Raw genomic sequence first — 27677 nt, 5'->3', positions numbered from 1 at the left:
ATGATAGTTAGCACCAGAGGTCCCTATGCTAAAGTGGCTATGATAGTTAGCATCAGAGGTCCCTATGCTAAAGTGGCTATGATAGTTAGCATCAGAGGTCCCTATGCTAAAGTGGCTATGATAGTTAGCACCAGAGGTCCCTATGCTAAAGTGGCTATGATAGTTAGCACCAGAGGTCCCTATGCTAAAGTGGCTATGATAGTTAGCACCAGAGGTCCCTATGCTAAAGTGGCTATGATAGTTAGCATCAGAGGTCCCTGTGCTAAAGTGGCTATGATAGTTAGCACCAGAGGTCCCTATGCTAAAGTGGCTATGATAGTTAGCATGGAGGCTCCTTTTCCTAACTCCTTCCTAACTGACAGACCAATTCGGAAGCTTCTTGTCATGGCGGACACTGACGCACATCCGGTTTGGCGTAAGAGCTCTGACCGATCTGCTCGTTTCGGACGCAGCCACAGCCTCAAATCTGCTCCGGCTCCTGTAAAACCCAGAGTTTAGGATAATCATGTTTTTGCAGTGAATGTAAACGCATCAGATCTGATTATTCTGACCATGTAAACGTAGCCAGTGACGTGTGGTCATAGTGTGAAATACAGGAACAGAACAGAAAAGTACGACGAACATTTCCCAGGTCACGGCAGCGTAAATGGAGAAAACAAACACCAGCAGCTTTTTCTATACTTATTCAATATTTATTGTTCGATTCACAACTTTCAGTCTCCAGTTTTTCAATTCAAAATGAAATAAACTTTTTAAAACAGAAAACACAAAGAAAGACTAAACCAAGTCTTTGTCACTGCTATTGTGCATGTTTTAGTTTGATCTAAATCGTCTCAAATTAAAAAGTAACTCGTCCGGATAAAGGAAATCGCACATGTTCTCCGAAGCTCCGCCCCTTCGCTCTGATTGGTCGTCGGCTTCAGATGAGGTAAAAGTAGGCGGCGGCCAGCAGGACCCCGCCCACCGAGGCGAGGACCAGCGCGAGGCCCCGTCGGCCCCACAGGCCACGCCCCTCGTCCCCGGACTCCTCCCCTTTCCGGCGGCGCTTGTTCCTGCGTCCCGCCCCTTTGAGGCGCCGCTCGAAGGCCTCCAGCTCCTCCTACAAAACAAAACAGCTTTAACTCCTGCAAAAGAAAACACGCTCTTTAACACAATAAAAGCTCGTCACCTGTTGTTTGCGTAGCTCCTCCTCCTGAGCCGCCTTAAGCTCCGCCTCCTTCACCTGTGCAGGTAAAGTAAAGGTTAAACAGATTCAGGACGTCAAGTATTTCATCATGAATCCTCTTATTACAGAACATTAATGCAGCTGAGTTTTGACCAATGTTGCCGTAATAAAGTATTATTCCAAACTAAATGTAAATTGCGGCTTTGAGAGGTTTTGGGGCGTGACAGGAGCTCCATGGTAACAGTAAGGGGCGGGGCTTCAACTGCTTTTTTGTTGAGTTTTTGTCACTTTTTGGTTGAATTTTTGTCACTTTTTGGTTGAATTTTTATCACTTTTTTGTTGAGTTTTTGTCACTTTTTTGTTGAATTTTTGTCACTTTTTTGTTGAATTTTTGTCACTTTTTTGTTGAATTTTTGTCACTTTTTTGTTGAATTTTTGTCACTTTTTGTTGAATTTTTGTCACTTTTTATTGAATTTTTGTCACTTTTTTGCTGAATTTTTGTCACTTTTTTGCTGAATTTTTGTCACTTTTTATTGAATTTTTGTCACTTTTTGGTTGAATTTTTGTCACTTTTTGGTTGAATTTCTGTCACATTTTGGTTGAATTTTTGTCACTTTTTGGTTGAATTTTTGTCACATTTTGGTTGAATTTTTGTCACTTTTTTGTTGAATTTTTGTCACTTTTTTGTTGAATTTTTGTCACATTTTTGTTGATTTTTTGTCACATTTTGGTTGAATTTTTGTCACTTTTTTGTTGAATTTTTGTCACTTTTTTGTTGAATTTTTGTCACATTTTGGTTGAGTTTTTGTCACTTTTTTGTTGCGTTTACATCCTTGTTTTCTTATTTTTTTGTGGCTGTTTTGGTGCTTTTTGATTAGGGTGAAGCCAAACTGGAGAAAATGGGATCCGTTCAGGTGGGAGTTAAGAGGTTAACAATAGAGTGAGGATATTTTTGGAAAGTGAGGACATTTTGGGTGGTCCTCACTTATTTGAAGGACTGTTTGAGGGTCAAGATATGGTTTCAGGGTTGGGGTTAGGGTCTGGATAAAACATTATGTCTACGTGTGTCCTCACTAAAATAGAAGTACAAGATCATGTGTGTGCGCGTGCAGCAGCTCAGCGTTGGTGTTGTGCCGAAATGGGCATCCTCGTCGAGATCTGCACACCTTTGCCCAAACTACAACAGAGTTTTGGAGAGATGGGACTCCGCGATTGACCCGGTCTGTGTGGGCGAGTCACCGGGCGCTCCTGCTCTACAGACTTTCTCCTCCCCTTTCACCTGCAGCGCCTCTCTCGTGTGAAGGTGGGAGGAGCCTCTTTACCTGTGAGACCTTCCTCTGCTGCTCTTTGCAGGCGTCGTCGCACTGGAGCTGAGTCTGAGGCGACAGGTGACACTGGACCTCCTGCAGAACAAGTGGAGCGGTTTATATGAGGCTGAGAACAGTTTAAATGAGGCTAAGAACAGTTTAAATGAGGCTGAGAACAGTTTAAATGAGGCTAAGAACAGTTTAAATGAGGCTGAGAACAGTTCTGCTGAAGCCGCACCTTCTTGATCCTCCTGCAGGGGCAGCGCAGCTTCACCTTGTGGACACACTTGGACTCACAGGCTCCAGGATGACACAGCCGTCTGCAGCGGTGCCCACACGAGAGCTGAAACACAGGCCGGGTTTAGTGCCTGGTTTTAGTCCTACTTTAGCCCAGTCTCAGACCAGGTTTAGCCCAGTCTCAGTCCAGGTTTAGCCCAATCTCAGTCCAGGTTTAGCCCAGTCTCAGTCCAGGTTTAGCCCAGTCTCAATCCAGGTTTAGCTCAGTCTCAATCCAGGTTTAGCCCAGTCTCAATCCAGGTTTAGCTCAGTCTCAGACCAGGTTTAGCCCAGTCTCAGACCAGGTTTAGCCCAGTCTCAGTCCAGGTTTAGCCCAATCTCAGTCCAGGTTTAGCCCAGTCTCAGTCCAGGTTTAGCCCAGTCTCAATCCAGGTTTAGCTCAGTCTCAGTCCAGGTTTAGCCCAGTCTCAGTCCAGGTTTAGCCCAGTCTCAATCCAGGTTTAGCCCAGTCTCAATCCAGGTTTAGCTCAGTCTCAGACCAGGTTTAGCCCAGTCTCAGTCCAGGTTTAGCCCAGTCTCAGACCAGGTTTAGCCCAGTCTCAGTCCAGGTTTAGCCCAGTCTCAGTCCAGGTTTAGCCCAGTCTCAGTCCAGGTTTAGCCCAGTCTCAGACCAGGTTTAGCCCAGTCTCAGTCCAGGTTTAGCCCAGTCTCAGACCAGGTTTAGCCCAGTCTCAGACCAGGTTTAGCCCAGTCTCAATCCAGGTTTAGCTCAGTCTCAGACCAGGTTTAGCCCAGTCTCAGTCCAGGTTTAGCCCAGTCTCAGACCAGGTTTAGCCCAGTCTCAATCCAGGTTTAGCCCAGTCTCAGTCCAGGTTTAGCCCAGTCTCAGACCAGGTTTAGCCCAGTCTGAGATCAGGTTTAGCTCAGTCTCAGACCAGGTTTAGCCCAGTCTCAGACCAGGTTTAGCCCAGTCTCAGACCAGGTTTAGCTCAGTCTCAGACCAGGTTTAGCCCAGTCTCAGACCAGGTTTAGCCCAGTCTCAGTCCAGGTTTAGCCCAGTCTCAGAGCAGGTTTAGCCCAGTCTCAGACCAGGTTTAGCCCAGTCTCAGTCCAGGTTTAGCCCAGTCTCAGTCCAGGTTTAGCCCAGTCTCAGTCCAGGTTTAGCCCAGTCTCAGTCCAGGTTTAGCCCAGTCTCAGTCCAGGTTTAGCCCAGTCTCAGACCAGGTTTAGCCCAGTCTCAGACCAGGTTTAGCCCAGTCTCAGTCCAGGTTTAGCCCAGTCTCAGTCCAGGTTTAGCCCAGTCTCAGTCCAGGTTTAGCCCAGTCTCAGTCCAGGTTTAGCCCAGTCTCAGACCAGGTTTAGCCCAGTCTCAGACCAGGTTTAGCCCAGTCTCAGTCCAGGTTTAGCCCAGTCTCAGTCCAGGTTTAGCCCAGTCTCAGTCCAGGTTTAGCCCAGTCTCAGTCCAGGTTTAGCCCAGTCTCAGTCCAGGTTTAGCCCAGTCTCAGACCAGGTTTAGCCCAGTCTCAGACCAGGTTTAGCCCAGTCTCAGTCCAGGTTTAGTCCAGTCTCAGTCCAGGTTTAGCCCAGTCTCAGATCAGGTTTAGCCCTGTCCTGGTCCAGGTGTAGTCCAGTCTCAGTCCAAGTTTAGTCCAGTCTCAGATCAGGTTTAGCCCTGTCCTGGTCCAGTCTCAGTCTGGTCTCAGTCCCGTCTCTGCGGGGACAGTGAGGGCTCAGTGCAGGTTTAGCCCTGTCCTGGTCCTGTCTCAGTCCGGTCTCAGTCCGGTCTCAGTCCGGTCTCAGTCCGGTCTCAGTCCGGTCTCAGTCGGGTCTCAGTGAGGGCTCAGTGCAGGTTTAGCCCTGTCCTGGTCCGGTCTCAGTCCGGTCTCAGTGAGGGCTCAGTGCGGGACATTCCTGGGTGTTTGTTGTTGTAGCTGCGGCTCCAGCGCTCGCGTCCCACTGTCAGAGAAACTGGAGACCTGGTTCAGTCGCTTTAACTCCTTAAAGGAACAGGCCACAGTTTTTACACACTGAGATATGTTCTTACCTGAGCTGTGACGAGTTCTTTAGGACCTGTCTGATCTTCAGTCACGTAAACACAGCGCAGACGGCGTTAGCATTTAGCCTCTCCCTCTCTCCTCTATAGCTCCGAAACAGGTCAAGATAGAAGCTACCAAGCTCTTCCACGTTTTCCCCATTTAAATATGGTTACGTGAAGTGTTCCACTACAAAGTATAATTACACAAAATTAAACAATGTGGATTTTCTAAGCGGATAAAAGGGGGAACTATATTGTGTAACACTTCACGTAACCATATTTAAACAGGGAAAACGTGGAAGAGCTTGGTAGCTTCTATCTTGACCTGTTTTGGAGCTATAGAGGAGAGAGGGAGAGGCTAAATGCTAACGCCGTCTGCGCTGTGTTTACGTGACTGAAGATCACGTAAACACATCAGACAGGTCCTAGAGAACTCGTCAAAGCTAAGGTAAGAACATATCTCAGTATGTAAAAACTGTGGCCTGTTCCTTTAAACCTGCCACTGACAGTGGACCATCATTACTGTATTTTTTTTATATTTTCAAAGGTATTCAAGGTTCAAGGTTCAAGGTATGCAAAAAAAACAAAAATTAAATACAGAAAACATAGAAATCGAGAATTAAAATCTGATTAGCATAAATAAATATACAAATAAAATATGCAGCAATAAACACATGCAATAATACACAGATACAAAAATGCTAAAATGTCTAATGTCAAATCTAATTTTGGCACTTTTGCTTGCAGAGAAGTTACACGACTGCCAGTGACGTAACACACTGAGAATACGGAAGCACCGATCCGATACTGGTCTCACATATCGGAGCCGATACCGGAAATAATTTCTGCTTAGGCACCAGAATGTCTGGGCCAAAACACACAGCAGGACATTACAGACAAAACAACTACACAATACATGAAGTGTGTTTCTTTCATAGGCCCCTCCCCCCGTCCCGCCCACTCACACACCTGCACCTTCCTGTCTAAAGCCTCTTAATGGTCACAGCTGCTGCTTCCTCTGACGGTCACAAGCCTTAATCTAAACTGATCTCAAACCGGTCCAGTGAACGCCGTCGAGCCGCAGTTCTGGTCATGTGACTCTGCTGTTGAGGTTTATCAAAGTCACGCCTGATAGAGCTCCCATCATGCACCGGGGCAGAGGCACAGGCTGCTCCTAAAAGGGTCCTAACACCTGCCCCTCACTCCAGCTTATCGAGCGCCGGCGGCAGGAATGTTAATGAGCACGATTACAGCAGGTCCAGGAGCAGGTCCAGAACAGAGCCAAACATCCAGGCCCAGGCCAGAAGCACAAGCACCAAACTGGGGCTAAACTGGGGCTAAACCAGGCATAAACTGGGGCTAAACCAGGCATAAACTGGGGCTAAACCAGGCCTAAACTGGGGCTAAAACAGGACTAAACTGGGGCTAAAACAGGACTAAACTGGGGCTAAACTGGGGCTAAACCAGGCCTAAACTGGGGCTAAACCAGGCCTAAACTGGGGCTAAAACAGGACTAAACTGGGGCTAAAACAGGACTAAACTGGGGCTAAAACAGGACTAAACTGGGGCTAAAACAGGACTAAACTGGGGCTAAAACAGGACTAAACTGGGGCTAAAACGGGGCTAAACTGGGGCTAAAACGGGGCTAAACTGGGGCTAAACCAGGCCTAAACCGGGGCTAAACTGGGGCTAAACCATGCCTAAACTGGGGCTAAACCAGGCCTAAACTGGGGCTAAACTGGGGCTAAACCAGGCCTAAACTGGGGCTAAAACAGGCCTAAACCGGGGCTAAACTGGGGCTAAACCAGGCCTAAACTGGGGCTAAACCAGGCCTAAACCGGGGCTAAACTGGGGCTAAACCAGGCCTAAACTGGGGCTAAAACAGGCCTAAACCAGGCCTAGACGAGGCCTAAACGAGGCCCTGGTGTCGGCTGTACCTCTTTGGGACACTGGTTGTTGCAGGAGCTCAGTCTGGTCTTGGTTTCGTCGTCGGCTGAAGCGAACTCTCTGAAACAGAAACAGAACAAGTCGATACGGCACGACAGCGCCCCCTGAGGCTGACTGGTGTAGTGTGTGGCACTGACATGCAGGGCACGTAGAGGCTGCTGATCTTGCAGTGGCAGCGCTGGCGGAGCCTCTGGGCGCAGGGCGGGCAGGGGCCGCCGTGGCACGCCGCGGGGCAGGGGTGCGGGCAGCCGGGGGGGCGGGGCCTGGAGCAGCCCAGCTCGCACTCCTCGCACTGCGGCGGAGACGGAGGTCAGTGACGTGAACGTACAGGCCCAACCCGCACCCTCATGTCGGGACTCACCTTGTTGCCGCGGGCGACCAGGTGGCACTCGCGCCGGCAGGTGTGGTTGGTGCAGGTCAGAGGTCGTCCACACGGGCGCCCGCAGGAGAAACGGCCGCGGCGGTGACACGGCACTGGGCTCACCTCCAAACACAGAGCAACGACATTTACCCCACGCCTTAAACAAGTGCATTTACTCCAGCTTTACCCAAATCCACAAGGTTACAGCCTATATGGAAGAGAAGTTTTAATTTTGAACTTCCATATATTGAGTGTATGCGCAAATTGGAAATAAAATGTAGAGTAATAAAAAAATAAATATAAGCCAAGGATTAATGCCTACATATAAACCCTTTAAAGAGGGGGTATTATGCAAAATGGACTTTTTCAAGCTTTCCATCATGTTATTCTGTCACTCCCTCATTAAAAACATGGCTGAAGTGTTGCCTTGGCACATTCACGTATTTCTGAGTAATCTGTAAAAACTCTGATGGCGGCCATTTTAGGGATAGGTTTGCCTGAGTCCTCCTAGGAACGCCCCCACCTCCTGGAGACGCCTCCGAGCTTTCGTCACCAGCCGAGTAACCAACCACTGCTCCTCAGCAGAACCCCCTCCCCACTGATGCCACAGACAGCGTGTGGAGGGGGCGTGTCTAAAGGCTCAGAGGTTCTTAAAGAGACAGAGGCCGATTTCAAGACATTCACTACAGACATTTTGAGAGACATTTTATACAAGGCAGTTATTCTAATTTACTGCATTTACAGACCAACAGAAGGTTTGTCATCATTGTAGTGTGATATAGACTGGTGCTGTGTGACTGAAAAAAGCAGAACACCCCCTCTTTAACTGCTGACATCATCAGTGACATCATCTGGAGGCAGGAAGTGATCAAGAGAAATAAGATTAAACTAAAACTAGCGATTAAAAGTGTAAAAACTCATCTAAATGGATCTTTTTCCTCACGGCATCAGATTTTTTTTCCATCATTTTTTTGGGGGCATTCAACTCATTTTGTAACTTTTTTGTAATTTTTTCTTCATTTTTTTCACTTTTTGACACATTTTTTCGTCAATTTTTCATCACTTTTTTGTCACTTTTTTGTCACATTTCCATCATTGTTTTCGTCTAAGTTCTGTCGCTATTTTCTTATTATTTTATTTATTTATTTATCTATCTATCAGGGACGATACAATCAACATAGTTACAATTAATATTTGCAGCTGATGCGATGCATGAAGAGCTTGTCTACGTTCACACAGACTCAGTGCTGTTTACAAATGGGCACAGCTTTGGTTTGTTTTTAGCCAGGACTTAACCCTAGAAGTGAACATTTTAAACTCAGATATGGTTTTAAGTTCTCTGGGTAGTGAGTTCCACAGCTTCGGACCCGAGAACGAAATGGCCGACTGACCAGATGCAGTTTTACGGAATGGAATGGTACAGTTGTGATTGATGGAGCCTCTGGTGACTCTGTTACTGTTTTGTCTCTGTATAAATGAACTGAGTGGTTCGGGTGCAAGATCATTGACACATTTCAATATTAGTTTGAGAAAACACAACTTGCCAAAGTTTTCAAAGCTTAGCAGTTTACTTTTCCACTTTTCCAGAAGCTTTCAGATTTGGGTAAAGCCAAACTGGAGAAAATGTGCTGGGTTGAGGTGACGCACTGGAGTAAACATAACAGAGCCTGAGCCGCCTGTGGCTGTGATTAAAGAAGTGGAGGAGACTCACCTCGTGTTCTCCAAAACACGACCTGCAAAACAAACAGGAGTCAGCGTCAGTGCCTCCCCGGGTCAGATCTCACTCCCTGAACCGAGCCGTCTCTCCTCCCCGACCTGAAACTCTCCCCTGTTTTAGATTAGCCTGAACGCTTGTGTTTGAAAGCGGCCTGATCAGCGACGGTCACGCTCTTTCCTTTGTTTGTAGGAGCAGCTCTTTGTCTGCGGCGTCTGGCTTTAATCAGCCTCTGTGTTTGTGTCCAGTCGACTGAAGCCTCTCCAGATGTGTCCCGAACCCCTGGCAGGAGACGGGCTAACCACTCTGCCACAGCGACAGGAGTCAGACGGTTAGACCCTTCAAAGCTGTGGATGTCCCGGCTGTTCGCTCATGCCTGTGAGTGAGGTCTCGCCCGTCAGGTAAAAGGAGGTGACTCACGTGGGGAGGGGGACCTGGCAGGGGGCACAGGGCAGAGCTTTCTTCTCAAAGGCAGGTTTGGTCGGCTGCATCCAGGGCCCGGCCAGCTGCTCCTGCACAGACACAAAGTAAACTCAGTCAACATCAGGGGGAAAAACTGAACAAAGTCTCTCCTCTTAAACCCCCGCCTAAGCCAAGCACGTTTTCTCCAGTTTTACCCAAACCTAAAAGCTTCAGATTTATTGGGCTTTGAACCAAAAAAACAAGGAGGATCTTTTTCACTATTGATTTGCTTAAAACTAACCAGATCCTAAATCCTTCTGAGCAAACGTAAAACACATTTAAACCTGGCTCTGTCCATCTTTTAGATTTTGTCGCTGAAAATATCAGACATCTTGGTCAATACACTGGAAAAATGGCGTCTTCTCTCAGGAAAATGGCTGGAAAAGTGCTTGAACCAAGACATTTAATGCTGATTTAGAGCAGGTTTGAACAGTCTGGAAATGAGGGCCAATGGAACAAGCGTTAACCTCTTAACTCCCGCCTGAACCGAGAGGATCTTTTACCTCACGTCACGTTTTTTTCCATAATTTTTTTGTTGGGTATTCAACTCATTTTTGTAACTTTTTGTCATTTTTTTGTCACATTTTTGTCTTTTTTTTTTCATATTTTTTTGTCAAATTTTTATCAAAATTTTGTAATTTTTTTGTAATTTTTTGTCTCATTTCTGTCATTTTTCGTCCATTTTTTGTCATTTTTTTGTCAAATTTTTGTCATTTTTTTGTCAAATTTTTTGTTATTTTTGCGACAATTTTTCATCATTTTCTTGTGACAATTTTGTGACATTTTTGCCACTTTTTCATCAATTTTTCGTCACTTTTTCGTCACAGTTCCATGATTGTTTTCGTCTCAGTTTTGTTGCTATTTTCTCACCTTTTCTCCAGAAGCTTTTGGACTGGGGTAAAGCCAAACTGGAGAAAATGTGCTCGGTTCAGGTGGGAGTTAAGGGGTTAAAATAAAATAAAATAAAATAACTTGAACACTTGAAAAAAAGTCGTCAGTAAGAAAAATCATTCTTGTTCCATGGCATTAAAACAGTTCAAACCTACTCAACATGAGCATTAAAGTACAATAATTCAAGATAAGGCTGCATTTTTACAAGAGCATGAAAAAGTAAAATGACAGAAAAGTCATATTTCTGTGATGAATCTCCAGCAGAAGATTCAAACTGATCTATAATAACGTTTCCCTGTTCCTGCAGCGTCTGGTCATGTTCACACGTGAGATCTTTGATACACTGACGTGGCGTCTGACCTGCTGGGCCTGCACCAGGACGCGGTCGTGACAGGGCCGAGGGCAGCAGTGCTCACAGCCCTGCAGGGGGCGCTCACAGGGCAGAGCGCAGGGCGGGCAGGGCCCGGGGTGGCAGCGGTGCGACTGCAGCGCGGGGTGGTGGCACTCAGCGGGACGTCTGCGGGAGAGAGGACTTATTATATTCACTTAGTTCCATATTACATTTGCATTGTAGTTTTTTAATGACTCTAGTTTTGACACAGTTTGACGCCCTGTCTGTGTGTTATATATATTTACAGTATAAATATGTGTAAGTTCGTACCTGCAGAGGTGTTTGCAGCGCGGCGGCCTGGTGCTGCGCTCTCTCCCACACGGCACCGACAGGACGGTCTTCCCACAGGAGCAGGAAACCTCCAGCATCTCCGGACACGGGTAACACGCTCCTGACCACAGGGAGACCCACATATTCATATAAGTCAGGCTCTATGCAAATGACACGTGACTCCAGGTGGATCTAAGCCGGCGCTCACGGCTCCGTTATTTCCCTCTGAGGGCTTGATCCTCTCACTTACATGTTGAAAGAGTGGGTATTCTGCTTTTTTCAGTCCCATAGCACCAGTCTATATCTCACTACAATGATGACAAACCTTCTGTTGGTCTGTAAATGCAGTAAATTAGAATAACTGCCTTGTATAAAATGTCTCTCTCAAAATGGCTGTAGTGAATGTCTTGAAATAGGCCTCTGTCTCTTTAAGAACCTCTGAGCCTTTAGACACGCCCCCTCCACACGCTGTCTGTGGCATCAGTGGGGAGGGGGTTCTGCTGAGGAGCAGTGGTTGGTTACTCGGCTGGTGACGAAAGCTCGGAGGCGTCTCCAGGAGGTGGGGGCGTTCCTAGGAGGACTCAGGCAAACCTATCCCTAAAATGGCCGCCATCAGAGTTTTTACAGATTACTCAGAAATATGTGAATGTGCCAAGGCAACACTTCAGGCATGTTTTTAATGAGGGAATGACAGAATAACATAACCCCCCCCCTTTAAACTCCTTCTGTTTTTCTTTCCGTGTTAATCGTCTAAACCGTTTATAAACCGTTCTAAACGTGACAGCGGCGCGTGACTAAAACCCGGTGACATTTCCGAGTCGCCGCTGAACATTTGGCCGCGGTTTCGTCGGGCGTTATCAGCCGCCGTCCGTCTGCGTCGCCGCTTTCTCTCAAAGGTCAGAGCGGCCAATCACGACGCTGCATCTCGCCCCCGCGCGCCTTATCGACCAATCGCGGCGCGGCGATAGCCAGGACAAAAGCGGAGGAACAGAATGGCTCCAAATGTCAGCGCCGCAGACGAGTGTCGAGTCCGGGACCGGGTCCAGGAAAGTTTGGTCATTTTTCTGATTTAGACTTTGTTCAGTCACATTTAAGTTCATTTTAGAGCTTTTTTCTTTCATTTCATTTTATCTCAGTAAAACTCACTTGTCCGAGTTTTAAGGCCAGACGCTGCACGAGAACAGGACACATATTATCTGGTATTTCACATGCTTTACATCAGGGCTGGGCGATTATAGAAAAAAATGATTGCGATTACTTTCCCTATATTGTTCGATCTCGATGTTCATTTAAAACTATTAAAAACAAATGTGTTTTTTCCTGGACGAGCGTGTGAGCAGATGTTTCGGCCAAACTGAAAACTGCAGCAGCTCATCTGTTTCTGTTTTAGCTTCAGACGAGTTTTGTAGCTGATTTTACAGTGAGATCACCAGCTCCTCTTGGTGCCGCATGTGTCATCTGTGCTTCCTGTTAGTTTGGGCAAAAGTGTTTCCCTGGGGTTGCCCTGTCAGGCGCTGCACAGACAGGACCGGCCAATTCACGTCGATTAAAACGCACCACGCGATTATCGTGATCCACCTTTATTAACCTCTTAAGTCCCACCTGAACGGATCCCATTTTCTCCAGTTTGGCTTTACCCTAATCAAAAAGCTTCTTGGGAAAAAACACCAAAATAGCCACAAAAAATTAGAAGAAAACAAGGATGTAAACACAACAAAAGTGTGACAAAAATTTAACACAAATTCAACAAAAATTCAACAAAAATTCGACCAAAAATTGACCAAAAATTGACAAAAATTCAACAAAAAAAATGACAAATAATTCAACCAAAATGTGACAAAAAGGAAAAAAAATAAAAATAAACATACGAAAGGTGACACAACACAGCAACAATGTAAGGAAAAAGATCAGTTTTGTGGGTCTTAGCTTTCAAATGAGGTGCTACACAGGCCTATATACTAAGAGGACAGAATGCATTTGGTTTAGGTGGGTGGTAAGAGTTTAAAGGGGGGTATTCTGCAAAATGGACTTTTTCAAGCTTTACATCCTGTTATTCTGTCACTCCCTCATTAAAAACATGGCTGAAGTGTTGCCTTGGCACATTCACGTATTTCTGAGTAATCTGTAAACACTCTGATGGCGGCCATTTTAGGGATAGGTTTGCCTGAGTCCTCCTAGGAACGCCCCCACCTCCTGGAGACGCCTCCGAGCTTTCGTCACCAGCCGAGTAACCAACCACTGCTCCTCAGCAGAACCCCCTCCCCACTGATGCCACAGACAGCGTGTGGAGGGGGCGTGTCTAAAGGCTCAGAGGTTCTTAAAGAGACAGAGGCCTATTTCAAGACATTCTCTACAGCCATTTTGAGAGAGACATTTAATACAAGGCAGTTATTCTAATTTACTGCATTTACAGACCAGCAGAAGGTTTGTCATCATTGTAGTGTGATATAGACTGGTGCTATGGGACTGATAAAAAGCAGAACACCCCCTCTTTAAGGAGAAGCCAGTTTGAACAGCGAGCTGCAGGGGCGGAGCTAAGCAGAGGTGGGAGTAAGTCACTAAATGCAAGTCTCGAGTCAAGTCCAAGTCAATCGGTCATGGGGTCAAGTCAAGTCTTGCTTTAGTCGGCAAGTCACCTCAAGTCACAAACACCAGCGTGTCGACTTTTCATGTGTTTAATCTTGAAAATAACAAGTGTTTTCTCAAGATATAGCAATTTGGAATTTAGGCTAAAATCAAACTTTTTAAAATCTCATGGATTTGGTTTTAAAGTCTAATTAATATTTAAACGCCACAAAATTCAAAATACATATATTTTAAAAGCTCCAGTCTATGTACAAAATTACCGGGACAGCACTTTAAGGAAGGGGCCCGGGGGGGCCGACTTAAAAAAAAATGAAACAGAGTCTTTTAAACATGAGCTGCTTTTCCCTGCATTCTGAAACATAACTATAAAATAATATTTTTATTTTTGTTAGTTTCTGGCAGTTTTTCTGTCTGTGGTTCCCTGTACTGCCCCAGCCCCTGTATACTCGGATTCGCCCCTGCTCAAAGTAGACTCTGCGTAGCCTTCAGTCCCGCTGTCACTGGGCTGTGGCGGATGCGTAACATAACCTCTAAATGCTGTAAACTTTGTGTTAATGCTTTAAAACATCGAAAAGCCCCAAGATTCCTGTCATGAATCAGCTCTGACATGGTGGTTCTGGAGGCTCCGTCTGCGCTGTAGGTCCAGCCCATTGTTTCAAACGTTTTCCTGTCCGTAAATCTCCTCCTCTTCACTGTCTTTAGAAAATGTTATAACGGAAAAACGGGAATCGGTTCGACCGGGGGTTAAGGGGTTAATGCACCAAAGAAACACGTGGTATTTCCTCCTGCCTTTTCCCGCTGTATTGATTAGACGCTCCGTCGGGAAACCAAACACGCATGTGGATAATTACCATAACGTAAACATAGATACGCCGCTTTTACAAAATTAATCCTGATCTTTTGACAGTTTCACTAAAATATATAAGAAATATAAAGTCACAGCAAGTCATTGAGAGTCATTGGCCTCAAGTCCAAGTTAAAGGAATAGGCCACCGTTTTTCCATACTGAGATATGTTCTTACCTGAGCTTTGACGAGTTCTTTAGGACCTGTCTGATCTTCCCCCGTGCCTTCAGTCACGTAAACACAGCGCAGACGGCGTTAGCATTTAGCCTCTCCCTCTCTCCACTATAGCTCCAAAACAGGTCAAGATAGAAGCTACCAAGCTCTTCCACGTTTTCCCTATTTAAATATGGTTACGTGAAGTGTTACACTACAAAGTATAATTACACAAAATTAAACAATGTGGATTTTCTAAGCGGAAAAAAGGGGGGACTATATTGTAAGGCGTAATAATACCAGGAGCAGTTTGAAATCCGTGCAGTAAACTTCACTTTACTGTGCGGATGCCAAACTACTATAGTGGAGAGAGGGAGAGGCTAAATGCTAACGCCGTCTGCGCTGTGTTTACGTGACTGAAGGCACGAGGGAAGATCAGACAGGTCCTAAAGAACTCGTCAAAGCTCAGGTAAGAACATATCTCAGTATGTAAAAACAGTGGCCTGTTCCTTTAAGTCTCGAGTCACAAACAGCAAGTCCCGAGTCAAGTCTTTTTGGAGCTTTGGTCAAGTAAGTCTCAAGTCCCGAAATTGCGACTCGAGTCAAGTCATGTGACTCGTGTCTCCCACCTCTGGAGCTAAGAGAGGAACCTATACGAGCAATCGCGATGTCGTCACATCCGTTGGCCGTGGTAGGCATTTTACATTTTCATATTTGATAAACATTTTATTAAAATCCTATAATCAGCAAAAACATTGTCCATGAACAGGGCATTGCTTCTCTTGCGCTGTAACAGACCTATCATTTTATAAAACCGAGTTAGAGGCCTGTATGCATCAGCTGCCTACCAAACATCCGGCGAAAATTGCGGAAGTAAACAATAACAGCGATCGCTCGTATGGACTGAAGAAAAAAGTGATAAGCTGCTAAAAAAAAAACTTATCCCTTAGAGAAGATTAAAACTAAGGATGTTTTTCTGACAACTCCATAAAATGTCTCTTTGCCTCTCGCAGATTTGATGTTGTTGCTGATGAAGCTGAGATTTAATAACTGAGCACCGTGATGTTTGTGTTTCAGAGGTTTATGCAGCTCGATGCTCAATCACATGTAATACAAAACCTACAGGCCACAGAAAATATTACCATTGCAAACTGAATCACAATATCTGTGAGAAAAGGCCCTGTAAGAGCAGCAGTATTCGTAGCCGTACCTTGGTGGCAGACGGACGGGCACTTGTGGTTCCTGCAGCCCAGAGTGCGTCCACAGCTCTGGTCACAGGGAGGACACTCTCCGGGGCAGCACTGACGAGGAAACACGCAATTACTACACAATTATTTGGACACAGTTTTTCCTTTTCCAACACACTCTGTGGAGACTAGAACAGAACGACGCCCCGGCTGGAGTCAGGCCCGGCAGCGTGAAGGCCCGGAGCGCGTGGCCGCCTGGAAATGTCACAGAGACGGTGATAATGGAATAATCAAAGGGCAACGAGTTCTGGGAATCACAGGGTTTTAATGTCAGCCTCGAACGCAGCGCCACAGGAGAGAGAGACGTTTGATCAGAAGCAGAAAAGACTCGCCTGAACCACATCAGACTCACAGCTCTGGATCAAATGCATGAGTTAACACTGGTGAGGGTGGGTTTATATATCCGTACCTTGCGTCTGCACTGGTGAGGGTGGGTTTATATTCGTACCTTGCGTCTGCACTGGTGTCGGTGGGTTTATATTCGTACCTTGCGTCTGCACTGGTGAGGGTGGGTTTATATTCGTACCTTGCGTCTGCACTGGTGAGGGTGGGTTTTTATATTCGTACCTTGCGTCTGCACTGGTGCCGGTGGCAGCTGCGCGTTTTGCTGCACTTGGAGTCGCACAGATATTCTTTATGACACGCCATCATCTTCCGGTATTTCCCGCAGCGACACTCCTTCTCCACCTCCTGCAAAACAACAACAAACAATGGAGAAATTAGTACAAATAACTAAATGTTTTTCTTCACACGTTCAGCTGTGAAGAGAAACAAGCTGTGAGTGTGTAAATATTTCTGCAGAACTCCCTCTCTGCTGTGAGTGGGAGCACGGCGTGTATATTGCCCGGCTCGATCCATTAAACAAAGGAATGAGGACCATCGTTTCACTGAACTTATGCAGAGTAAAAGGTTGAGCTGAATTTAAGGCTTTAACCCCTTAACTCCCGCCTGAACCGAGCACATTTTCTCCAGTTTGGCTTTACCCCAGTCCAAAAGCTTCTGGAAAAAAGCTGTGAAAATAGTGACAGAACTGAGACGAAAACAATGATGGAAATGTGACAAAAAAGTGACGAAAAATTGATGAAAAAGTGGCAAAAATGTCACAAAAATGTCACAAGAAATTGACAGAAATTTGACAAAATGTGACAACAAATGGACGAAAAAATGACAAAAATGTGATCAAATTTGACCAAAAAAATGACAAAAATTGGATAAAAAATGGACGAAAAAATGACGAAAAAATGACAATTGGAGGAAAATCTGACTTTTCTTTATGTGACAAAAAAATTACAAAAAATGGATAAAAAATTGAGGAAAAAATGACAATAATCTTTAAAAAATGTGACAAAAAATGACAAAAAAAATGATGAAAAAGTGGCAAAAAATGTCACAAAAATGTCACAAGAAATTGACAGAAATTTGACAAAATGTGACAAAAAATTGACGAAAAAATGACACAAATGTGATAAGAATGTTACAAAAATAAAATAAAAAATGTGACAAAAAAATGACAAAAAAGTGACAAAAAGGAGTTGAATACCCAACAAAAAAATGGAAAAAGATCCTCTTGGAGTTAAGAGGTTCATTAGGACACAGTTCATTCAATAATTGGTTTAGGCCCGATGAGCCTGTCAGAGCAAACTCAGGGCTTGTGTGGGCGTGGTCACCTGTCGGCAGATGTCGCAGTTGCCGCGGTGACACCTCATGGAGCAGGTGTGTTTGCCGCAGGTCAGAGGTCGCTCGCAGGTGTCTCCACACGGCAGCACGTCCTCGGCGCAGCCCGCGGCGCTCCCTGCAGAGAGGGGATGAACGTGATGTCACTGAGGAGGAGACAGGAGGAGGAGACAGGAGGAGGAGGAGGCTGGAGGAGGATACAGGAGGAGGAGGCGGGAGGAGGAGGCAGGAGGAGGAGACGGGAGGAGGAGGCGGGAGGAGGAGGCAGGAGGAGGAGACGGGAGGAGGAGGCGGGAGGAAGAGGGAGGAGGAGGCGGGAGGGGGAGGAGGAGGAGGAGGAGGCTCTTACGGGTTTTTCCACAGGGGCAGGTCCTGTTGACGGCGCGAGGGCACGGAGGACAGGGGGCGCTGTGGCACACCTCCTCACAGGTGTGATTCCCACAGGAGAGAGCCCGCCCACACACCTGTCAATCACACACAGCTGTCAATCACGAAGCTCCGCCCTTAAAGTCGGCCGCTCAAACTAGTTCAGTCTGTACAGAGGTCAGTATAGAAGACGATACAGAGGTCAGAGGTCAGAACAGAGGACGGCACAGAGGTCAGAGGTCAGTATAGAAGACGATACAGAGGTCAGAGGTCAGTATAGAAGACGATACAGAGGTCAGAGGTCAGAACAGAGGACGGCACAGAGGTCAGAGGTCAGTATAGAAGACGGTACAGAGGTCAGAACAGAGGACGGCACAGAGGTCAGAGGTCAGTACAGAGGATGTCACAGAGGTCAGAGGTCAGAGGTCAGTACAGACCTGGGGGCAGTTCCAGCGCGGCTCGGCGCACGGCCGCTCTCTCCTCTCTCGCCCGCACACACAGCTCTGCTCGCTGACTCGGGGACACGGCTCACACTCTGCACAGAAACAGCCGTCAGTTATACATGAGGAAGGAAACAAATGTGTTATTCTAGATTCTACAGGTTCCCCTCTGGGTCCAAGACTCCCTACAACCTAATAGCCCGAGTGGCAGAGCTGGAGTAAAGTCTGGACTGTGTGTGGAGAGTTACCCAAAGGTTGAGCTGAATTTAAGGCTTTAACCCCTTAACTCCCACCTGAACCGAGCACATTTTCTCCAGTTTGGCTTTACCCCAGTCCAAAAGCTTCTGGAAAAAAGCTGTGAAAATAGCGACAAAACTGAGACGAAAACAATGATGGAAATGTGACAAAAAAGTGACGAAAAATTGATGAAAAAGTAGCAAAAATGTGACAAAAAATGGACGAAAAAATTTGACAAAATGTGACAAAAGTCAATTTGTCAAAAATGTGACTAAAATTGGATAAAATTTGACAAAAAAAATACAAAAAATGTGACAAAATATGACAAAAATTGGATAAAAAATTGACTTTAAAAAAAAAAAAAAAATGTGACAAAAAACAAAAAAAATGTGATGAAAATTTGACAATTTTTTTTTAATGTGACAAAAAAAAGACAAAAATTTGACAAAATTTGACAAAAAAATGACAAAAAATTGATAAAATGTGACAAAAAAATGACAAAAATGTGATAAAAATTTGACTTTTTTTTTTTAAATGTGACAAAAAAATGACAAAAATGTGATAAAAATTTGACTCTTTTTTTTTTAAATGTGACAAAAAAATGAGGTGGAGTAAAGTCTGGACAGTGTGGGGAGAGTTACCCGAGTGGCAGAGCTGGAGTAAAGTCTGGGCAGTGTGGGGAGAGTTACCCGAGTGGCAGAGCTGGAGTAAAGTCTGGACAGTGTGGGGAGAGTGACCCGAGTGGCAGAGCTGGGGTAAAGTCTGGACAGTGTGGGGGGAGTTACCCGAGTGGCAGAGCTGGAGTAAAGTCTGGACAGTGTGGGGAGAGTTACCCGAGTGGCAGAGCTGGAGTAAAGTCTGGGCAGTGTGTGTGGAGTTACCCGAGTGGCAGAGCTGGGGTAAAGTCTGGACAGTGTGGGGAGAGTTACCCGAGTGGCAGAGCTGGAGTAAAGTCTGGACAGTGTGGGGAGAGTTACCCGAGTGGCAGAGCTGGAGTAAAGTCTGGACAGTGTGTGGGGAGAGTTACCCGAGTGGCAGAGCTGGAGTAAAGTCTGGACAGTGTGGGGGGAGTGACCCGAGTGGCAGAGCTGGAGTAAAGTCTGGACAGTGTGTGGAGAGTTACCCGAGTGGCAGAGCTGGAGTAAAGTCTGGACAGTGTGTGGAGAGTGACCCGAGTGGCAGAGCTGGAGTAAAGTCTGGACAGTGTGTGGAGAGTTACCCGAGTGGCAGAGCTGGAGTAAAGTCTGGACAGTGTGTGGAGAGTTACCCGAGTGGCAGAGCTGGAGTAAAGTCTGGACAGTGTGTGGAGAGTTACCCGAGTGGCAGAGCTGGAGTAAAGTCTGGGCAGTGTGTGGAGAGTGACCCGAGTGGCAGAGCTGGAGTAAAGTCTGGACAGTGTGGGGAGAGTGACCCGAGTGGCAGAGCTGGAGTAAAGTCTGGACAGTGTGTGGGGAGTTACCAGAGTGGCAGAGCTGGAGTAAAGTCTGGACAGTGTGGGGGGAGTTACCCGAGTGGCAGAGCTGGAGTAAAGTCTGGACAGTGTGTGGGGAGTTACCAGAGCTGGAGTAAAGTCTGGACAGTGTGTGGAGAGTGACCCGAGTGGCAGAGCTGGAGTAAAGTCTGGACAGTGTGGGGAGAGTTACCCGAGTGGCAGAGCTGGGAGCAGGAGTGTTGTTTACAGGGAAGGAGGCGCCCGCAGACCTGCTGACACGACCACGGCTGAAAACACAAACACAAAGGTCAGAGCGGACAGACGCCGCTGAGGCGCAGCAGGGGGCGCCCACGCTCACCTTGTTACTGCAGCGTCGAGGCAGAGGCTTGGCTTTCCCGCACAGACACGACACAGACACCATCTTTGGGCACGGAGGACACGGGCCTGAGGGGCAGAGTCGGGTTAGGATTCTGCAGGCTCTTTGCTGAAGGGCCGGATTTGGTCTGATATTGCAAATCCCTGTACTACATATTATGTTTCAGCTGTTTCACCAGCAGAAAGCAGAAAACCCGCTCTGTAACGACATGTTTGTAAGCACACTTTCGTTTTCCTCAGTCTTTTACCCCCAATTTTTTTATGCCATTTTCTTCACATTTCTCGTCATTGGAGATAAACTCGATATTATAAAAATAGTGATTTAGATCCAGGGCCGGACTGGGACTGAAAAACAGCCCTGGACTCTGACCAGCCTGGCCCAAATTAGTGTAATTGTGACACTTCCACACTACATGTTAACCTCTAACCTCCCGCCTTAACATTAACAAGTGCATTTTCCCCAGTTCGGCTTTTTTATTTATTTTTTATTTATTGGTATCATCAGCAAAAAGAACGGGAAAGGTGGTCCTAGAAACAGAAGCAATTAATATAAATAATAATGGTCCCAAAATTGAACCTTGTGGTGCACCATACTCGGAATTCCTTTTAGATTCTTTTTTTTTTATATACTGGGCTTTACCCAAATTCAAAGCTTCTCGACTGGAGAGCAAAGGAAAGGTAAGTCCTACAAAAGTGATTTTTTTGTCACGTAATTTTTTTTTTTTTTTTTGTGATCAATTTTTTATTAATTTTCCATTAAAGTGTAGGGGTGAGAATCCACATATTCAGGTAGTACATCGAGAGATGAACACACAAAAAAAAAAATATATATATATATATAGCGCAGATACATACTGCAAACTCAAAGGCATGCTACCCCACCAAGTGTGGTGTCTTCCATCTACAGGCAAGTATTCGTTTGGCTGCTGTGAGACCAGCTGACCATACACGCGTCTCCATTACACTGAGGTCTAGAGTGGAGCTGTCATTGAGGAGCAAAACTTCAGGAGTGCAGGGAATATTCTTCAGCAACAGGTCAGCTAGTGTTTTCGAAACACCCGTCCAGAAAGTTTTAACGTTTTGACAGTTCCAAACCATATGCATAAATGTGCCTTGGGTTTTGAGATTGCAAAATGTACAATTAGGGGAAGGTAGCACTTTCATTTTGAATAGAATGTAGGGAGTGAAATATGTTCTATGGATAAATTGAAATGAATAACCTGATGATTAGGATTTTCAAATCATATTCCCATTTCAAGAGGAAGTTCTTCTTTCCACAGTTGGAGAATACACATAGGCTCATCATGTGCTGATTGAAATACAGAATATAGATTTTTGTCATATTGTTGTTTTTTTTCATTATTTTTCCTATCATTTGTTTGTGTTTTTCTCACGTTTTTGTAGTTTTTTTTGTCCGTGTTTGTCTCATGTTTTTGTTGCCTTTTCATCACATTTTTTGTCACTTTTTGTTGCTTTTCCAGCACATTTTTGTTTTGTTTTCATCCTCTTTTTCTCGCTATTTTGATGCTTTTCTTTTTAGCTTTTAGATTTGGGTAAAGCTCAGTTGAGGCGGGACTGGTGGCCCTTCTGTGCTCTTCCAGAATGGACATGTGGCCAGTTCGCCCCGTTTAGATCTGATCTTGTAGATGACAAGTTGCCCGTCTCTGAACCTAAAGCTCCAGAGCTGGCACAGTTGGCGTCGAGCCCTCGTACCCGGGTGGCAGAGCAGCAGACACGAGTGCCCACAGTCCGGTTTGAGCCTCTTCTCGCAGACGGAGCCGCAGGAGTGAGGCACGAGCCACGGGTCCGAGGGCGGGTCCTGCACTTTCCCACAGTAACACATGTACCTGAAGGCAGCACAGAGACACAGGCTCAGTCACAGGACGGTCACAGGACAGCGGCGCCCTCTGGTGGTCAGTCTCACCTGTTGGGAGTGGCGCTCGGGGGGTACTCGGCTCTGCATTTGGGGCTGAAACAAAGACGAGACAGGGGTTGAATGTGAACCTTCTGCTGTGGATCAATGACTTGAATATAAATATGAATGTTTTATGAGCAGAGAGTAGAAACATAGAGGACTCAGTACCAGGGCCACGGCAGCTGCTTTTGTCCGAAATCCTCGTCTGTGACTGAGGACACCAGGAAGACGGAGTCGCGAGCCCATTTCTGCACACAGGGCAGGTGGAAGAGCGAGAAGCAGCCGCCGCAGCTCCACACCTGCACCCACAGAAAACACAGGACTCAGACTGAGGCACCGCGGCGTAAGGGAGAAGCCTGCAGCCAAACAGTGTTAATTTTGACAACATATTTTGCTGAATTTTTGTCACTTTTTTGTTGAATTTTTGTTGAATTTTTGTTGAATTTTTGTTGAATTTTTGTTGAATTTTTGTCACTTTTTGTTGAATGTTTGTCACTTTTTGTTGAATGTTTGTCACTTTTTGTTGAATGTTTGTCACTTTTTGTTGATTTTTTGTCACTTTTTGTTGAATGTTTGTCACTTTTTGTTGAATGTTTGTCACTTTTTGTTGATTTTTTGTCACTTTTTGTTGAATGTTTGTCACTTTTTGTTGAATGTTTGTCACTTTTTGTTGAATGTTTGTCACTTTTTGTTGAATGTTTGTCACTTTTTGTTGAATGTTTGTCACTTTTTGTTGAATGTTTGTCACTTTTTGTTGATTTTTTGTCACTTTTTGTTGAATGTTTGTCACTTTTTGTTGAATGTTTGTCACTTTTTGTTGATTTTTTGTCACTTTTTGTTGAATGTTTGTCACTTTTTGTTGAATGTTTGTCACTTTTTGTTGAATGTTTGTCACTTTTTGTTGAATGTTTGTCACTTTTTGTTGAATGTTTGTCACTTTTTGTTGAATGTTTGTCACTTTTTGTTGATTTTTTGTCACTTTTTGTTGAATGTTTGTCACTTTTTGTTGAATGTTTGTCACTTTTTGTTGATTTTTTGTCACTTTTTGTTGAATGTTTGTCACTTTTTGTTGAATGTTTGTCACTTTTTGTTGATTTTTTGTCACTTTTTGTTGAATGTTTGTCACTTTTTGTTGAATGTTTGTCACTTTTTGTTGATTTTTTGTCACTTTTTGTTGAATTTTTGTCACATTTTTGTTGATTTTTTGTCACTTTTTGTTGAATTTTTGTCACTTTTTGTTGAATTTTTGTCACTTTTTGTTGAATGTTTGTCACTTTTTTTGTTGAATTTTTGTCACTTTTTGTTGATTTTTTGTCACATTTTTTGACAACATATTTTATTTTAGTTTTAGTCTTAATCTTTTGACTAAAATGTAATTTAATTGGCTTGTTGCACAATGTGGCTACGCTACGCCCGTTCGAATCATTGTATTTCCTAACGATTCTGTGGTGGACAGTGAGTTCCTGGTAGACGATCACTTCCTGCAGGCTAACGAGTTGCTGTACAGTGTAAACATTTCATAGCATGTTAGCCTTTAGCTTCAAGACAAACTATCAATCCTTTATGATCACAGGTGTCTCCGATCTGAACTCGTTACATCAGGATTTGAACACACAGTAAATGATCGATCATCGACCGGTAACTCACTGCCCACAACGTTATCTTTAGACAATATGATTTTTATTCCAGGAAAAGAAAACAGACAGGAAGTACTGGCGCTCACAACTTCATGTCAGAGGAACTAGCATAGCCATACCGTGCAACAAGCCAATTTTAGTCGAGTTTTAGTCTAAAAGGATTTCTTCAATTTTAGTCTAGTTTTAGTCGACTAAATTTAAGACTAATTTAGTCGACTAAATTTAAGACTAATTTAGTCGACTAAATTTAAGACTAATTTAGTCGACTTTGCATTTATAATATTCATTATAATCATATTTAATTGTGGTCCTTGACTTCATGGAGCTGCTCCACATGAACAAAGCTCAGAGCTGATCCTTTGGCAGAGGATTTACATGATCTGAGGCTCTTTCAAACGGTCAACAGAAGTTTGGATGATTTTAGTCTCTCCTTTTCATTTTTATTTAGTCTTATTTTAGTCGACTAAAATATCTGGACATTTTAGTCACAGTTTTAGTCTCATGAAAAACTTTTAATTTAGTTTTAGTCCAATTTTAGTCGTCAAAAATATCACTTTGACTAAAATTAAGATGAAATTAACACTGCAGCCCAAAGAGGCAAGCCCATTTTAACGCCACAATAGTATATTTTTAATGCCACAACTCAAAGATTTGCAACCTTTCCAACAAGCAGAAGAAAAAGTCGAACTTCAAAGTAAAATGGACTGAAGTGTCTGTACCGGCTGCGTTCTCTTGACGGAGGCGATGCAGATGAGGCAGGTCAGGGCTCCAGACTGAAACAGCTCGTTCAGATACTGCCCCGTCCTCTGCATTCCGGCGCTGTCCCCGCCTGAAACGCCACAGAAACATCACAGAAACACCACAGAAACGTCACAGTAACGTCACACTTCAGTTTGAGGGGCCTCTTCAGACTGTACCGCTCAGCTGGTTGTAGGAGGTGAAGGTGGACTGCAGGATCCGCCCTCTCTTCCCCTCTCTGCTCTCCACGTCGTCATCGTCTTCGTCAGAGGAGGAGGAGCTGAAGCCGCTCTCCACCAATCGCTGAGCGGCGGCGAGGTCCGACTTCCTGATCTCCTCGAAGCGCGACTCCGAGGACGCGGCGGGAGCTGCGACACAGAGGGAGAAGATCGCAGCTGAATTAGAGACGGACTCACACTAGGAGGGCTGTGATTGTTGTGGAGTTCGAACCTGTGGTCTGAGTCTGGCTCTTCTTGTCGATCGCCCGCTCCGGTCCCGGCGGCCGCTCCCTCTCTTTTGGCGGCGGTCGGGCCCTTTGACCTGCGTCGCCTCGGCCGCGACCCCTGCCGTGATGTCGCCAGGCCGGCTCCATGGCAACCGTCGCCGGGGTCGGTTTGCTGCAAAACGAAAAAGCAGCAAAAGTTCACTCTCCTCCAGCAGGAAATAAACCGTCAGACACATTTCCTAACCTGAGCTGAAAGGAGTTTAATTATTGCACCGATTCAACATTTCTCCACAGATTTATTTGGCAACTTTTAAGCTCAAAATCTCAGAACTGTATTTATTAACCTCTTACCACCCGCCTAAACCAAATGCATTCTGTCCTCTTTTGGCTGTGCAACGCCTCATTTGAAAGCTAAGACCCACAAAACTGATCCTTTTCCTCGCGTTGTTGCTGTGTTGAGTCACCTTTTGTATGTTTTTCACATTTTTGTTGAATTTTTGTCACATTTTTGTCTCTTTTTGTTTAATTTTTTTCATTTTTTTGTTGAATTTTTGTCACATTTTTGTTGAATTTTTGTCACATTTTTGTTGAATTTTTGTCACATTTTTGTTGAATTTTTGTCACATTTTTGTTGCGTTTACATCCTTGTTTTCTTCTCATTTTTTGTGGCTATTTTGGTGCTTTTTTCCCCAAGAAGCTTTTTGATTTGGGTAAAGCCAAACTGGAGAAAATGGGATCTGTTCAGGTGGGAGTTAAGAGGTTAATAACCAATTCTGAGCATGATTTACTGAGCTTAGTTTGACCCTCACAAAAAAGCTTGTTATTTTATTCTATTTATTTTACTATATATTATATATTTTTTTACTTTTTGCCCCTTTGACGTTTTTGATAGTTAGTCGTTGTATACAAGATACCCAGGGGCGGATCTAGAGGGGTGGCACGGGATGCAGCTGCTATCCCTAGTAGAGTTCTTGACTGATGTCATTTAATGTCCCACATCTTTAACTCTCAGGTAGTACTTTTTTGGACAGGACAAAGAACTATCACAACTTTATAGCTAAATAAGGAGCAAAGTGCCAACTCCTGTGGCCCCCAAGATTATTATTATTATTAGTTTTTACAAAAGTAATAATAAATAATAAAAAAAAATGTGTAACGCACTTTTCATTCAGAGAAAAACACATCAACAATTATAAGCTTTCTTAAAAAGGAAAGTTTTCAATTTAGCTTTAAAAAAAGTCCAGGTTTTTTGTCTCTCTCAGCTCCACGGGGAGGCTGTTCCAAAGCCTTGGTGCAGCAGAACAAAAGGCTCTGCCCCCCATGGTTCGGCGTTTAGTTGAAGGAACATGGAGGTGGAGGCTCCTGGATGACCTGAGGGTGCGGTTGGAGGGTTTCCGTGATATGAGTTCTTGCAGGGATTGTGGAGCGTGACCAGTGATGCATTTATGGATGAGCAGCAGGATTTTGTAGTCGATCCGGGCAGAAACTGGGAGCCAGTGCAGTGAAAACAGAACAGGTGTGATGTGCTCGTACTTCCTGGCTCGCACAAGTAGTCTAGCAGCACTGTTCTGTTTATACTGGAGTCTCTGGTTAGAGTTAAAATTTTATCTGAGTGAGAACCCCCACTTATATTATGGACAATGCTACTATTTGTATATAACTTTGAGAGGCTCAGGCGGCATCAAACAGAAAAATTGCCTCATGATCAAGCAAAGCTTGCGTTCCTCCGGCTATAAACATTCGACATGGTCAAATGTGTTTCCACCCCAGAAATTATCCCTGCTTCCCACCCCGTGATTTTCTTTCTAGAAACGCCCCTGAAGATAGGCCTACCTCTAATTGTTTGCACATTTCCTGTCTATCCTGCACACCCTGAGCTGAATAACAACAACATTGTGAGATCAATAAAGAGTTATAACATGAGCCACAATCCATCCATCCATCCATCCATTTTCTTCCGCTTTATCCGGGGCCGGGTCGCGGGGGCAGCAGTCTCAGCAGAGATGCCCAAACTTCCCGATCCACACACAGGAGACATAGTCCCGGAGACATAGTCCCACCACCGTGTCCTGGGTCTTCCACGAGGCCTTGTCCCACTAGGACATGCCTGAATCCCACAATCCCACCTGAATAATCTTTTTTAATCTAATGTCACAAAATAAACCCATACATTGAAACCTGGCTCTATTAATCGGGATTCATCACCGCAAATAAATTATATTTTGGCCATTTTTACGCATAAATGGCTTTATTTTATATGAAAACATTCAATGAAAGACACTGATAGATTATTAAACATTTATATCAATCTACAGCCAAGGTTTCAAGCTGATGTGCCTGCGTTACTTATTATCTCGTCCCCTGCAGTGTCTCTTCATCCTGTCGTGACTACTTAGAAGAATTCACTTATAATTCCAGCTTTTAGCCACATTTATTGACGTAAATTAGCAGTTTTTGAAGCCCAAAACTTCGGTGACGCTTTAAAAACCTAAAGTCTCTCTCTCTGCCCCAAAAGAAGTTTAAATTATTCTCGAAACTCATTGAATTTGGGGGAAATTCTTCACATTTCTGGCCAAGTTCAGTCTGTTAGCCTGTTAGCTTAAACATGCTAAACGCGACCAAACCCGGGGAGAACGAGTGAGGAAATAAAGAGCTGAAGGCGGTATTTGTGTTTTTGGTAATTATCTATGTGCGCGCGAGCAGCTGTGGCATTAAAATGTCTAAAAGAGCTTTAAATGTAAGGATTTTAATTCATAAACCTACCTCAACTGCTGTATGCACGGCTCGCTGTACTCCGGGCATGCGC

At 44.8% G+C, this 27677-nt stretch overlaps 1 protein-coding gene across 1 annotated transcript; it reads right to left on the bottom strand.

The window, feature by feature from the left end:
- Positions 1 to 705: 705 nt before the first annotated feature.
- On the bottom strand, positions 706 to 27677 carry nfxl1 (nuclear transcription factor, X-box binding-like 1). The gene is made up of 25 exons (XM_079579725.1): positions 27635 to 27677; positions 24877 to 25043; positions 24606 to 24794; positions 24408 to 24517; positions 22220 to 22350; positions 22061 to 22105; positions 21850 to 21983; positions 20120 to 20205; positions 19973 to 20048; positions 18090 to 18187; positions 17636 to 17750; positions 17280 to 17404; positions 16180 to 16302; positions 15576 to 15666; positions 10782 to 10902; positions 10481 to 10637; positions 9188 to 9279; positions 8765 to 8786; positions 7054 to 7176; positions 6830 to 6984; positions 6683 to 6752; positions 2712 to 2816; positions 2489 to 2569; positions 1169 to 1222; positions 706 to 1099 (listed from the first exon to the last, which is right to left on the bottom strand). The coding sequence occupies exons 2-25, from the start codon at positions 25016 to 25018 to the stop codon at positions 920 to 922; spliced, it is 2625 nt and encodes an 874-aa protein (XP_079435851.1). The 5' UTR covers positions 25019 to 25043; positions 27635 to 27677; the 3' UTR covers positions 706 to 919.

The sequence above is a fragment of the Gobius niger genome, assembly GCF_951799975.1.
Source record: "Gobius niger genome assembly, chromosome: 21".
Taxonomy (NCBI): domain Eukaryota; kingdom Metazoa; phylum Chordata; class Actinopteri; order Gobiiformes; family Gobiidae; genus Gobius; species Gobius niger.
The sequence above is the reverse complement of the archived record's forward strand: the minus strand, read 5'-3'. Positions and strand labels throughout refer to the sequence as shown.

Bases quoted from the DNA above. Each gene is read 5' to 3' on its own strand.
- nfxl1 (XM_079579725.1), bottom strand. From the start codon at position 25,018: ATGGAGCCGGCCTGGCGACATCACGGCAGGGGTCGCGGCCGAGGCGAC. The intron at 7,177-8,764 runs GTGAGTCTCCTC...CTGTGTTTGGAG, and splicing joins CGTGTTTTGGAGAACACGAG to GTGAGCCCAGTGCCGTGTCA. The intron at 1,100-1,168 runs GTGACGAGCTTT...TTTGTTTTGTAG, and splicing joins AGGAGCTACGCAAACAACAG to GAGGAGCTGGAGGCCTTCGA.